Source organism: Pteropus medius, unplaced genomic scaffold (genome assembly GCF_902729225.1).
Source record: "Pteropus medius unplaced genomic scaffold, Ma_sr-lr_union100, whole genome shotgun sequence".
Classification (NCBI taxonomy): Eukaryota; Metazoa; Chordata; class Mammalia; order Chiroptera; family Pteropodidae; genus Pteropus; species Pteropus medius.
The window spans coordinates 25,941,265-25,956,247 of record NW_024349519.1 but is presented as its reverse complement, the minus strand read 5'-3'; the positions used below and the strand labels follow the sequence as shown (position 1 = coordinate 25,956,247).

General features: G+C 39.0%; 2 protein-coding genes and 1 long non-coding RNA gene across 4 annotated transcripts; 2 read left to right on the top strand and 1 right to left on the bottom strand.

The window, feature by feature from the left end:
- Window positions 1–1,275: 1,275 nt before the first annotated feature.
- On the bottom strand, window positions 1,276–8,531 carry LOC120618419 (inhibitor of growth protein 2). 2 transcript variants are annotated; one of them, XM_039882614.1, is made up of 2 exons: window positions 7,900–8,531; window positions 1,276–3,447 (listed from the first exon to the last, which is right to left on the bottom strand). In XM_039882614.1, exons 1-2 carry the CDS (start codon window positions 8,066–8,068, stop codon window positions 2,777–2,779), a joined length of 840 nt encoding a protein of 279 aa, XP_039738548.1. In that variant the 5' UTR covers window positions 8,069–8,531; the 3' UTR covers window positions 1,276–2,776. The 2 variants fall into 2 exon arrangements, with proteins under 2 accessions (XP_039738548.1, XP_039738549.1); XM_039882615.1 differs by lacking the exon at window positions 7,900–8,531 and adding an exon at window positions 6,880–7,015.
- Window positions 8,532–8,617: 86 nt separating this feature from the next.
- Window positions 8,618–10,959, top strand: LOC120618422 (uncharacterized). The gene is made up of 2 exons (XR_005657250.1): window positions 8,618–9,116; window positions 9,196–10,959. It is a non-coding gene; the product is annotated as an uncharacterized LOC120618422 (long non-coding RNA).
- Window positions 10,960–11,099: 140 nt separating this feature from the next.
- Window positions 11,100–14,952, top strand: LOC120618609 (40S ribosomal protein S26-like). Its single transcript, XM_039882867.1, is given in 2 exon segments — window positions 11,100–11,152; window positions 11,731–14,952. Coding segments are annotated over 2 exon segments (429 nt in total). The 3' UTR covers window positions 12,107–14,952.
- Window positions 14,953–14,983: the final 31 nt, after the last annotated feature.

Below are 14,983 nucleotides of genomic sequence, written 5' to 3'. Positions count from 1 at the left end.
TTTGTTCTACTCCTCCCTCCCCTAAATCTTTGCCTGCCTCACTTCCTAATTTCTTTCTGGTCTCAGCTCAAAGATCCCTTCCTTAGACCTTCTTTAATCACCATAAAGAAGATCCCTTCCTTAGACCTTCTTTAATCACCATAAAGAAGATCCCTTCCTTAGACCTTCTTTAATCACCATAACTAAGACTCACTTCCCTTTCCATTCCTTTTCTACCTCCTTACTCTGCTATACTTTCAACACTTACAGTTACATGACATTACATATATCTGACTCTCTCACTGAAATGTATGGTCCATGAACGGGAACTTTTACTTCTTTTTAAACCACAACTGCTTAGTATGGTGCCTAGTACACAGCAGCACTCAACAATTGAGTTCAAGCACTGAACTGTTGAGGGTGGGGACAAACTCTCACATACATATCAGCACTTATATATGCTTCAGAGTCACACAAACCTGGATCCACTAGCCGTTTTCAATAGGTTCAAATTTTCACAATATGGCAGTGGTTCTACAACTTTTCTGTACATTAGAATCACCTGGGGATCTTTTAAAATTTCTAATACTTAAGTCACATTTTAAATGAATCAGATCACAATTGTTGGGGGGTTGGGGCAAAAGCGTATTTTTTTAAACTTCTGAGGTAATTCCAATGTGAGATTAGTTTGGGAACCACTGGTATATAGTATGAGTTGGTAAGCATAAGATTTCATATAAGATAGTATATGAAATCTAGAATACTTAATTTCCTATGTGATATAGAAAATTTTTAAAAATTATAAAAATAGAACTGTTTCAAACATTAGGTCTTAAAGAGAGCACATCTTTCAGGATTTTCCACGTTTGTTTTACTGTCAAGCCTAATCCAAATTTAGGCACTTCTATTTGGAAGTTTATTTTTCCCTATATGCTGAGGCCAATTTATGTATGGAAAAGTGTTGACTTCTATGTAAGTCACATCTGAAAGCTTTTGGGGGCTTTGCATATATATTGATATTTTTAATGGTGTCAGGCAAATAGCTCTATCCTTGGTAACAAGACAAAATGCTATATTCTCAAGAGAGAAAAGGATTTCTTTACAACTCAACTAAGTTACAATAAAATAAATTCTTAATCATGCTGTCTAACATTTCTGGCTCAAGAAGTAATATAATCAACTTCTGTCATCAATCAAAATATCCTTAGGACAGAAGCTAGTCAAATATTGTGCATTTACCTGTCACTAAGCTTTCCTTTAAAAAGTCTTCATACCTCAGAATAAGGACAAAATTAGTGAAAGAGAAAACCAAGTCATTTGATTATTAAAATCCTCACAACAATGCAAATACTATAGATTTCAAAAGAACCTTAGAGATAGTTAAGCCAGCCTCATTTTACATACATATGAATAACTTGACATCCAGATGAGGTGAAATGACATGCCTAAAAGTCACACAGGAGAGCTAGAAGAGAAAAAACAATTTTTTTTTCCAAACAAGCAGACAGGATTTTTCACATGTTAATCAAAAAGGATCAAGGTCATCAGATTAGGAAGAAATGAGGACTAAAAAGTATGTTACACATAGATTTAAAGGACTAGTCAATTCACTGCCCCCTTCCCCCCGCCAAAAGAAACCAAAATTCTCTGAATATATGGACATATATCCATCAAGATGCTTACCCTTAAAATATTAGGATCTTGGAAAATTCAATTTACAAATACATTATTAACTGCATTATTAATGAAATTAGTTCATTAAACATGAAGACATCAAACAGCACCAGTACCAGAAAGTTAAGAAAGTAAATACACTGTTACTTAAAATAATATGTAATCACTGATTGAGATGGAAATGAACTATAGCCACTAGCAAAATTTAAGCTACGATTTGACATAAAAGTATATGCCCTTTTCCCACTGATAGGGCTGTGTCCAGGCATCCCAGCAGTGGGTCAATGTAGAAAATATTATTAAATAAGATGAATTTTTTTAATTGTTCAACCTTGAACCATGATACTATATAATCCAAATTTTGCCAATATAAGCCAATGACAGCATTTTTGGTATTCTAACTACTCATACCTTTCCCAATTAAAACAGAACAAAATATAACTCCCTTATTAATCATTACATTAGGGTATGTCTATGAAGCAGCAGCAAGGCATTTACAAATGGGCTACTGACAGTGTATCAAAATGCTACTAAGGAAAAGACAGCAGCAAATACTCTAATAAGAGCACATTATTCCACATGGAATCCCAAATTATTCTTATCTCCAGTTCCTTAAATTCTTGGAAGACTAGAGATGAACAAGTGTATATATAAATGGGGCCAGAGAGAAAGAAGCTCTAAATGGTATAGTGTTCATATTTTAAATTACCCAAGATAATCTGAATGCTTGCAGAGATCTCCAACTACATATAAATTTTTTAAGCATGTAGAACTAAAATGCTAGTAAAACTTTGGTGTTTACCCAAAACATAGCATTGCATTTCAAGTGAAAATGAAATAGGCATGGTTTGTGAAGTTTTTATAATATTCACACCACCCTCTCCCTATTCCCTGCTCCTTTCATCAGGTGATCTAAAGACTACCTGGTTTAAAATATTTGGTAATTCAGTGCAGAAAAATTAAGGTCACAGACAAAGTACAACAACTTTTAATACACCGGTAATACTAATGATTAAAAAGTATTGCATAGTCTTATGCATTTACCCTAAAACATTTTCTGAAAGTAAATTTTGAAAGAATTATATAAAAGACAAATAACCCTTTAAAATGTGGATGGCCTTTACTACCTCGATCTTCTATCTTTTTTTGTCTTTTCAGTACTTTTGTCCATTGTTTTCTCATTATCTCCCCTGCACTTTGGGCAATACCATTTCCCCTTTGGTTTATAGGTAAGTGAAACACATGAAAAGTGAAACCATTCAATTGGACACTGTTCGTTGTCACATCCGATCATCTCCCCATAAGACACTTGGTTACATAAACAGTATGTAGGTTCATTAGGATCTATTGCAAACTCAACAGGTGAAGCTTCCCTTTCTTGCTTGGCCTTGGAGCGTTTCTTCTTCTTGGCTGACTTGGATTTCTTTTCTTTAGGTGGCTGATCATCACAGTCTTCTATTCCATTCGTCATGTGACATAAATCACGGCTCTCACTGGTTCGCTGTCTGCGGGGTCTCCTTGAAGATCTTTCTGGTTGGCTGGAATCCATTTTTGCTTTATCTGAGGCTCGTTCACTTTCGGCAGGATCTTGAAAACACTGTGAATGTAGCTCCATTTGCCTTGCCCGATTTTCAACCAATTCAAGCATTTGTGTGACAATTTGAATTTTTTCATCTCCCAATTCTTGACTATTGATTAATGCTCTCTGGAGATGCTGCTGTAGGCGTTTTTTCTGGTTTGAATCATCTTCTTTCTTATATTTTTCATAAACATCATCAATTTCCTTTAATGTTTCTAAAAAAGGAAAAGAAAAATGAGAATAATGTTAGCACATATAGCATTTTTCAAGTTATCTTTCACAGAATTAGTAAAGTTAGAATGACCTCAAACCATAAAACCACATTCTATAGTATGTAACATTAAAAAACATTATTTCCCATACAAAGACGATGTTTTCCAATATTAAAGTATATTTAGAAATAAACAAATAAAAAAGAACATAAAATTCTCTAATACTCATTAATCTTCATTAAAAAGTATAAGAGACATGAGGCTGATTAATAATCAAAGGTATTTTACATGGGCAGGCTTATTGTATGCCATTTTAGAGTCTACCTAACGCTATAGTGCCTATATTTCATTTGAACCTCAAAACAACACTGTACAGGGGAGGGGGTAAGTAGAAAAGGGTTAAAGGGGATCAAATATATGGTAACAAAAGGAGATCTGAATACACACTGCAATATACAGCTGATGTATTATAGAATTATATACTTGAAACCTATATAATTTTATTAACTAATGTCACCCAGTAAATTTAATTAAAAAAAAAACAAAAGAACAAACAAACCCTGTATATAAAATTTACACGCTGAACTCCAGCTGTAAATCTTGAGATTCCAGGACCAGGGTACAGATTACTGCCCAACAGGATTTAAAGTTCAGTGACTTGCTACATGATTCCAGAGAGACATTACACCTTTACTTTCATACCACACCCCTGAACATTCTTAAACAAAGCAGACACAAATAACTCAGCTTTCCATCATATATGTTTTAATGGCTCTTTTATTTTGTTACACAGAGATTATGAAAACCAAACTATTTCCAGAGTAGGTTTAGGTTCGTGTTCTGGCATCAACTGACTAAGCTACTAACAAAATTACAGTAAAGTCAGCATTGAATCACTAGGATCCTGTAGATAACTCAGCAGTTGGTTCTAAGCTTTTTGAACTGCTGATTTAGGTATTCTATAGCATGGAGAACATATTTATATCAATCAAAAAAGGCTGAGTCACTAGAAGGTATACAAAAATCTGAAAATATAGTTCCAGATGTCACCAAAAATTTACCTTAGTATTTTTACTCAAATCTGTTCTATTTCTTATCTTTATGAGATATAGTGCTATATGAGAGTTCCATCTTACTATATAGGTGGAGAAACAAAAAATTAACTCTAATTTATCACACCACCTGGCGTACCACTGTTTTATATTCCAATATTATTAGTAGCACATGGCACACCACTATTTTATTTTCTAGTATTATTACTCTAATAAGAACAGAAATGTTAGATAAGTAAAATATATACATCGGAACTGCCTGCAAGTATTCAATACAACTCTTATAAATTACCTCCTCCCTGGAAATTGTAGATACTCACACTTGATGGACAACCATTAAGCCTAGGATACATGACACCACAGTGGCACCACACATTTGAGGGTACTCATATCTGCATAGCATATTTTTAAACAAAGTTCATATCTAGCCCATTTGCCCAGCTAGGTACGTGAGATTTCTTAAGAACCTAATTTTCCTCCAGGAAAAAATATAAGGAAATTATGTATTTTCCCCCAAAAACAAAATTTGAGGATTAAAAAATAAAGGTGAGACTAATTTCAAATATTCTGTATCTAATAATCTGGAGTTAGAAACATTATACCAGCACACTCACACTATACATGATATAAAAGTTCACATTTTAAAGACACCTTAAGAAGTGAAAGAAGGAAACTAACACTGAGCCCCTTCTATGTGGCAATCTCATTTAATCCCTACAGCAATCCCATGAGGAAGCCATCACTTCTATATATGAAGAAAATTTAGCTCAAGAGGTAACAACCCCAGACTTTGAATGCTGCCAGATATGTATGTCTGGCTCTGCCACTTAAGCAATTTCTACTAAGCTGCATGGAAGGTACTTGAAATGAAGCATTAAATTTCAGTTCAAAAGTTATTTACCTAAAAAATTATGAACAAAATATTAAAACAAACATTGAAGTTCTGTAATAACCATATCCCATAATAAATGCTTCATTCAATTGTCAAACTTTCTTTATTTCTCTATTTTAAAGTTAAGGTTACTTTTAAGGTTCTTCAGTAATTTCTGAAAGTGTCTCAAATAAGTAGGAGAAATTTCTTTGACTGCCCATATGTCACTAAATATCGCAGTATAAGATCCAAAAACAGAAAATACTTAAGAACTAGCAAAAAAATAAAAAATATAAAATCTGAACCAAGACTACACAAACATATAAAGCTAATAAACATAAAACTGTGAAAACGGAACTTAATAATTATGTGCAATGTGAAAAAGACTGTTGTTTTATATTAATCTTGAAACTAACCACAATCTTAATGGAGCTGAAATATTTTATCTCTCAATCTTTTATGGCCTAATACTGTTTCTCATGTTACCTGAGCTACTTATGACAATTCTAGATGGTCAAGATGAAGATTTCTTTTTAACAAATTGTCTCTCCCCCAATTCAAATAAAAATAAATAGCTTAACTTCTGTGGAGGCAAATATAGGTATGTGTCTTTAAAGAAATGTAAAAGCCTGCAAGCTTTACAAACTTCAGTTATTGGAAAAACTAAAAATGTTCAATATACAATTCTTAAACACATTTTTAGGTTTCAATTCATGTACTATATGTGCTCCACGTCTGTAGAAATACCTTTGGAGAGCTTTTATTTTTTTAAAAATCAAAAGTCGAAATAGTGTAAAAACAAAGATGTGCACCTGAAGCAGCCAGGGTGTTCACCAAATGTTCTCTCACCTAATTGGACAAGTTACTTCAATTCCTTGTAAATTTTAATTTGTCCGTAAAACGAATTGACTTCGTAAGGTTATTGTGAAGATTAAATGATAATTTTCTAGATCTGGCACAGCGAGTGACACAGTGAATAATCAGTATCAATTTTCTTCTCCGCTAACAGAGACCAGTTCTATCAATCATGGATTCAGAAGGCAGAAATACAATTATAGATTGGAAAAACCAAAGACACACATATATTCTAACATGCTACGGGCCAGAAAATATCACTCCAGAAGTGAGTTCCTTAGAGACTAAATCATAAGATTAATGACGTGTCTAAGAAACACAGACCGGGTCCAAGAAGTCATCTTTTTAAAGTCCTTATGGCTATTTCCACATTATGTCCAAGGTCTGTTCCTTGATTCAGCGTTATTAAAAGCACAACGACTTTCTGTTTAAACTTCTCCCTTTCTAGTAGCATGTGAAGAAAGGTCTACCAAAAGTAGATGATAAATTATACTGTAAGAAAGGCTGACTCCTTGTTTTAGCTCCTTGGGTTGTTTTTGCCTCATCACTTAAACTTAGCAGAGGAGGGACCCAGGGGTTAAGGGACGCCAGGCGGTTGCCCAGTCAACCACCCACTTCCTTCTGGGTCCCGGAGGTGACGCAAGGCCCGGAACCTACGCGGTGCTAGGGTCAGTGGCGGTCCCAGTAGCTGTGTCCTCATCATGACTGAGTGGTTGGGAAAGAATCGAAAAACCACAACAAACACGGCCCAAACCCCAACACTGACTCTGCTAGGGAAGAACTAATGTCCTGCACCACTCCAACGCCCTCCCAACCAGCGTGCTCCGCCCAAATCATCCAGCGACCAGCCATTTTCGAGGCGGGAGAGAGCGCCCGCGCCCCTCCCACGTCCTACGTAACGCCTTCGGGCCCCGCCCCCAGGAACAGGGAGGCCCTCCCCGACACACACACTCGACACACACACTCACACACGCACACCCCTCTTCCTTTACCCGCAGGGACCCCTCCCCTTTTAACCCTTTGGCTGAAGGAGGTGGGGAAAGGCTACAGCCCGGAACTTTCCCGGGGGCGGGAGAGGGAAACTGACTCCCCGATTCTCGAGCCTAGAGCCAGAGAGCGGAGGGAGGGACCTCCCCGAAGTCCGCCTTCACGGCCCTCTCTCGCCCCCTCCCCCCGCACGTTCCAATGCATCTGCTCTCGGGGTGGGGGCTAAAGGGGGCTGGAGGAAGCCAGGCCCGGGAGACCAGCGGGAGCCCGCCCGCTCACTCCCTATGGCTTCCCGCCCGGCTGCACGCTCCCTCACCAGGACAGGAGGGTCTGCGGCACAGGGCAAGCCAGCGCCGAAACAAATCCTTGCTGCTTAAAATGGCTGATTCCTCTCCACGCCAGCTGCAGCCGCTGGGTCTGCAGCGGGGGCTGACGAGCGGCCCCCGCCCCCACCCTTGAGACCCCACCGAAGTCCTCGCGGACCGCACCAGGGGAAGAGAGGGCCGCGAACCCGGTCTCCCGTCCCTCTTGCCCATCCCACACAGCAACCCCCCTGTGTGCACTCGGGGAGACTGTCACAGTAGAAATAGAAAGTGTCACTTCTCCGGGCAGGCTCCGAGCGACCGTGCCCGGAGGCCAGAGAATCCGAGAGAGGGGAGGACCCGCACAGGCAGCCCTGCGGCCCCCTACCTTGATATTTGTTGTCCAGCTCTCGCAGCACAGACACGTTCCTCTGCATGTCGTGGGGCAGCGACTCCACACACTCGAGGTAGTCCTGCACATAGCAGGTGAGGAGCCGGCTCCGCTCTCCGGTCAAGAGTGCGGCCGACGAGTAGAGTTGTTGCTGCTGCCCTAACATCCTGCCACCGCTGCTGCTCCTCGCCGCCGCCGCCGCCGCCGCCTCCGCATCCAGCAGCCACACATGCAACAGTCACGGCCGCCGCGGCTCCTCCGCTCCGCAGCCGGGCGCCGCGGGGACACCGGCAGCCGCTCAAGAGGGCACAGCCGAGTCCCCCGATCTCCACTCCCCCCAAAATAAGCCCTCACTCCCCGCCCCCGCGGTAACAAGCCCAGGGGCGGAGCGAGAGCAGGGCTCCCTCCTTTTTGCCCTCCCTCCCCAGGACTAGAGCAGCGGGGATCCCCGCAGCGAAGCTGGCACCGGGGTCCCGGACGTTGACACGTTCTGTCCCCCTCGGAGTCTCCAGATGCTACCAATGTCTGGTCGTAGGTCGGATCCCCATGACAAGCCGCTTGCTGCCCCCTCCTCTCCCAATCACCCTCCGTGCCTGTCGGAGAGTCTCTCACTGGAGTGCCCCCGCCCCTCCTCCTGCAGGCGCCTCTGCGCCTGCGCAGCACTCACTCCTAATAAGGCCGGAGGCCCGCCCCTACCGCCCTACAGAAGGGTTCGCATTCTCCCGCCTTCCCTCCGCCACCCGGGCGATTGGTCTGTCAACTCTTGGCCCGGGGGGAGGGTGCGAAGGGCGGCCAAACGGCAGGCTGCGCCCCGCCCCCTCTTAAAGGAGAAGCACTGTCAGGTCCGCCTCTTTGCCCAGTATCTGAATGGGACTTGAGAGAGAAGGTGGCTGACTCCTTCCTTCCGCCCTTACCACAGGGTTGGGGAAACTTGGTCCGGCTCCCTCCGCTGCGTGTTACCGACTTTTTCCCCATCCGTGGATCTAGCGCGGCCCCTCGCGAGCGTTAAAAGGATCAGCAGGCGGCCGATTTTCTCCGCATCCTGGAGTGAGGCCTGCGGGAACTACGCGACCCAGCGTGCAGCGGGCGCGGCTCCCGGCATGCGCGGCGGCGGTGTTCCCGCCGGGCCGCCGCCTCTGCGCTGCCCTCGGGCTGCCTCCCGCCTCCGGCTGCAGCCCTCGGGCTCACGGGGCACCCGGGGGCTGATCGCGGAGGTAGGCGGTACTCCTGCGGCCCCTGCATTTTCTTTCTCTTTTAATCTGCTCACCTTTTAAGTCTCCCTCTTGGCTTCAGAGTGTTCCCGCCCTTCCTCAGACGTAGGAGGTCTCCCCGCGCCGAGGTGTGGTGCAGGTTTCGTCCACTCTCTGGTTGTTCAATAATCCGCTGTTCAGACTGTGTCCGCCCGAACAGACAACCGTTAAAACTTTTTTTCCGTGGGTCAGAACGTTTAAGCATTAAACGTCGGCAAAGGTTAACCAGCGGCATGAGGAGCACACCACCACCTGCCTTTTCGTATCGTTTTACCCTAAGACTAAAAAATGGGCCGAAGGGAAGAAGGGCTGTGTAGATGAGAGTAAAAACCAAATTCGGAATCAGGCCCACGTCCTTAATTAACTACGTAAGCGACTGTCAGGGTTTAATTTCTGTATAGTGTTCCATGCCAAGCGAAGGAGCTAATTTAAATCCAAAGTACTCTCAGTATATGTAATAACGTGTGTTTTTGAAAGAAATGGATGTAAATAGAACGAGTACACGGATAATTTTAATGGAATGCCTATGTAAACAAACCCTATTGTGAGTCGTGCCTTTGAGTTAAGAAAACGTGAGTGGGTGATAAATTTGAATTTCCTTATATCTAGTTTGTTTGCATTGGTTGGTACACCTACCTGTACGGTGAACTACTTAGAGCACTTTTGAAACAGCTGTTAATAGTAACTTGATATGCAGAGGGAAGTCTAGACCTTGATCTAGAGGAAATTTTAAATTTCAACCCAAAATAAAGCACTTCAGGAAATTCGGCGTCTTGGGAACACACATATGTGTATATACACATATATGTATATATGTTGCTCAGTACATGCAGATTGTCTTATCCTGTGACACTTTGAGGTTCTGACCACTTGAATATTAAGTCAACCCAGTTAGTACAGTGCTTTGTATTTCTGAGAACCATCTAGGGATTTTATTGTCATTCTTTAAATCTTTCAGATTAAGCAGTCAGGTCTTGTAAAAAAACAAACAAAAAAATAACAGTCGCTGTTAAGAACTGAATTTTATTGCTTTCTACCTGAACTTTCTGTTTCTGTTTACTCAGATTTGAATCAGTGAGTCTTTATTGAAGGGCCAAAATAATTCAAGATGCGTTATTTATTGATTCAGGTTAGACACTGCACCTATGGAGTTTATTCAGCTGGAGAAGTGATCTGGAGGCAGATAAGACACATGGTTAGAAAATACAAGCAGAAAAGGCAATGATGCAGTATACCTAGAATACTCCCTCCAGGAATCTAGAGCAAGATGAGAGGAAGGAAGGATGAGTGTGGAAATGGAGACCTTTTATTGCATTTTTATTATTCATAATTCTGTTGAACAGACTGAAAGGAAGCAAAAAGAATACAAATAAAGATTTTTCAGCTTGTGTTGGTCTAAGCCTATAAAGAAACTCTAAGATGGTAATATATGTGTGTATATGTGAATTATTTCAGATGTGCTTTTCTTGCTATATTAATTTATAGAAGTTAATCAAAGGCTTATTTCTGCTATGCTTGTGAAAGCAGACTGTGTGAGGAGAGTACTTACATGGAAAAAAAAATCACCATACTCCCCAAACTCAACTTCTGACCTTGATCATTGATCATGTCCTTTTATCATGTCCTTATCAAGTCTTGACCTTGATTATTTACTATGTCCTATTCTTCTCAAATGGAAATTTGGGACCTTTTCAGATTGAGTTGCCTTACTCTGTTAAATCAGGATTTGAAAGTCCCCAGTTCTCTTCAATGAAAAAGTTAATTGGTGACATTTTTAATCCTATGAATAAAGCAAAAAAGACATCTATCTTACTTGTTCTTCAGTATATTTTCTACCATAAAATAACCCTTAAAAAAGATGAGTAACAGACATTCTCAAATTAGTACAAGTGTCTGGGATTACCTTTAATTTCTAAATCAGTTATTTTGAGAGGTCCCTGTTAGGAAATGTTTATGCCTATAAGTCTATGTCCTGTAGACCTTATTTATACTGTGAGAGGGTAAAGCAACAGCTTCAAACTCTGAAAAGAAATTAGCAAGTAGTTCTGAAGGATTTCTAAAAATATTTCCTGAGAAAATTCAGCTACTATGTGAGTCAGGACAATTAAATTTGAAATCCTTTACTTTTTTCTACTTTTTGATATTTTAAAATATGGAAAACTTCAAACACACACTAAAGTAGAGGTAATGGTACAATAAATCCTACTATTCACTCAGCTCGAGCATTTTTCAACATATGGGAAATATTAGTTCATCTATAACCCCCTCGCCTTTGCTGTTTTACTATCATTTTTCTGTAAATACTTTAAATATGAAAGGATAAGAGATAGTTTTAAAAAACATATTCACAATACCATTATCCTATCAAAAAATGTTACTATCATTTAATATCCAGACAATTCAAATTTCCCTGTTGTCTCATTAATCTTTTTACACTGGTCTTTGCTTTTAACCAAAAGTGAAGTCTTTTCTAAACCAGTAAGAGGCAATTAATTCTCTGTTTAATTCAGTGAAGCATGTAGCAATGTTTTTCTAAGGAAGATATTTGGATGGTTGAAAAGCACTGTTAAAAATATAGGGAAATTCTCCTCTTTGGGCTCCTCGCATCCAAGATTAAAAAAAGGAACAATGGTCGTGCCAAAAAGGGCCATGGCCATTTGCAGTCTATTCGCTGTACCAACTGCACCCGATGCGTGCCCAAGGACAAGGCCATTAAGAAGTTCGTCGTTCGAAGCATAGTACAGGTCAGAGCCCTGAGTTACATTTCTGAAGCCAGTGCCTTCAGCGCCTGTGTACTTCCCAAGCTGTATGTGAAACTACATTTCTGTGTGAGTTATGCTGTTCACAGCAAGATAGTCAGGAATGGCTCTCCTGAGGCCCGGAAGGACTGAACACCCCCACCCTGATTTAGACCTGCAGGTGCTGTCCCACGACCTCCACCAAAGCCTATGTAAGGAGCTAACTGAACAACTATTCTCTGGAAAAAAATAAAATGAAAATTATATTTTTAAAAATGTAGAAAAATTCAGGATTACCACTTTAAATAAAAACTTAATATTAAAAGGTCACCGATTAATAGCCCACTGTAGAAATGGAATTGTATCTAATGCAACTAAAATCTTTTAAAAAATCTATGAGTTTGTATTAATTTAGAAAATAATTTGTTCTAGAAGGTCCAGTGAAGCATTTCTTGCTGAAAAATACCTGAAGCTTTAAATCAATTCATTAGTACAACAACAAAAAACTAACACCCTGCATTTCCCTTAAGCTCAGTTTTAAAGCATGTTTAATTGCATTCTTGCATAAATAGCACACACTAATTGTAAAAGAAAAAACAGCTAAAATGAAGATATGTAAAAATCACTACAAACTGGAGATAACTCTTCTCAGTATCTAATTATACCTCCAAGATGTAATTCCATTTTAGTTTTTTGCTTTAAGAAAACACTTTGGCTACGACTAAAGGACAAAGTTAAGAAATATTAGAAATCTGCACAATGTCAGCCTGTACATTTAGTTTATGAGGTAGACAGCACAGTTTTAAAAATGTGTAAAAATCAACTCTGCAGCTTATAGTACTATTCAGCATTTAAATGACTACTAACAGCAAGAGATAATCCTAAAACATTTTAATGAAGGGCTGTGAATGACTGGGACCGTAGTCAAGATAAAATTCAGTATAATAAAGTATCATTCTCATAACCAAGAAGAAAAACACATAATGTCTACTTTGGTTATTCCAGAAAGAAAAAAAACCATATGGTATACTTTGCATATTGCTGACCAGAAAAACATTCATTTTTCCCTGGATGGTTACCATAGTTACATGAGCTGTTTATAACATCAAGTGGGGGAACTAGGTCACGGTATTGAAGGAGTTTAAATTATGAAATTATGTTTCCTAAAAACAAGGGAAAAGGTTTAAAATTTAAGAGATTTCTGTGTTCTAAATTGAAATTCTTATCTAATTTTGCTAGTGAAACTTAAAAAATTTGTCCAAGATTAAATAGTTGATATTGTAGATATAAATTGTTCAACCTATACAACTAACATAATAACTAGATCCATAACTGTGATAAAAGATGCCAGAACATTCAATCCTTGTAGATACTGCTTTATCTTAGTGAGCTGCCTTACCTTAAAATGTTTTTACAAGTAATCAATAAACCCAACTATAGCCTAGAATCTTGCAGTAGCCAACCCATGTGTCAATTGAAGCTCTGCCTTCTTACCTTTGAAAGCTTGAGCTTAAAGTTAGGCACAATGCCTATCAGATGCTGCTCTTAATTTGTTGTAGAGATTTTCCTATTTTATCAAATGGACAGGGAATGATAGGGAGAGAATGTACTGAAAGCCATGGTAGCATAGACATCACCCCTTCTTTAAATTATGTTTTTTTTTTAAACTAGTAACCTCATACACACACACAAAGATTTTATTTAGGAACCACGTCTGTTGCATCAGAACCCTCCCAGCACAATGCTGGATAAATAGAGGTTGGATGAGGGAAAAGAAGAGAAAAAAATGCATTTAAAGCTTGCACAATTTCATATGGTTATTTTTCATCTCATGATCACTATAGACTCATAGACATTTTATAGCTAAAATTAATCTTAGATCAATGATTTCCCCAATAGAAGAGAGAGCAGGCAACAGGTGGCCTCGTTGAGAAGTTGGGTGAGCCACTGCGGCTGATGGTAGTTATAACCATCATGTCTCTAGGGATAGAGAAAAGGTTGAAGATCCCTATTAAAGATCACCTGTAGACCAACTTTTTTTTTACAGGGGATGATATGGGGACCCAGAGAATTTAACTTGCCCAGGGTAACACGGAAATTCATAAAATAAGTGTACATCTAAAAATTTAAGAGTAAAACAAATATTAATCATATCTTCTAGCTGATAATCATTAGAAAGGAAACAAGTACCTTTAAAAATAAGTTCAGATATGATAAAATTACTTTTTTGGAGAAGTCTTATAGCAAATTTAACAAAATTACTTCTAAAGGAATATTAGGATATCTGGAACAATTATTTTCAAAATACACAAAATTAAAAGGACTAGAAATCATGTATCCTTTGGACTGTTATTTATTTTGAACAGCAAATGTCTTATGCAGTCAGCTGTAGCTGAAGTGAGAATGGTCTTTTAAAAATAAATTAATGCTACTTGCCAGGAGTTTTTGCTAAATCTTTTTTCCTTTTTAAATAATTCTAATTGATTATTTAATAATGCCTATTGGAGCTATTGTTAAAGTAATCGCTCTTGGCATGCTTACTTTATTCCAGCATTTTGGTGAATATTGATTTATCTTCTGAGGGTAACACATTTTTTTTTAATTGCTCATTTAATTTATTTCCATAAATGGAGGCTCTCTGACTTTTTTATGTGTGAAAACAAGTAAATCTCACTTTATGCAATATACATTTTTCTGGAAAATTGTGTTTAAACCTTATTTTGCTATAATAAGTAATTTTAAATGTGCTGGTTCTATAAAATAAGAGACCCAAGTTTTGAAATAAAAAATACTTATTTAATACAAATAAGTTATCTGATTTTCTTTTATTTTCAAGACTTCCCTCAATTGTTTTGTTCTGCTTGAGAAAACGTAAGTTGTGTTCTTCATTATCTAACTGCAGCTTAGGTCTAGTTGCTTTCGCTTGTTCTGTGTTGTACATTCCAGATCCTTTAGCATAATACTCTTTGGTCACAGAAATGGCATCTTCAGATAGAAGACTTTGTAGAAATGCCTGAAGTGACAGCAGGAATATTATCTTCTGGTATCAGGTTAAAGTAGTACTAGAATTAGAGACATTAAAAAAAAAAAAAA

What these genes read in the sequence shown, in the direction of transcription:
- LOC120618419 (XM_039882614.1), bottom strand. Translation starts at nt 8,068, where the DNA reads ATGTTAGGGCAGCAGCAACAACTCTACTCGTCGGCCGCACTCTTGACC. An exon ending in GCTGGACAACAAATATCAAG is followed by an intron (nt 3,448 to 7,899) that starts GTAGGGGGCCGC and finishes TTCCTTTTTTAG; the next exon opens with AAACATTAAAGGAAATTGAT.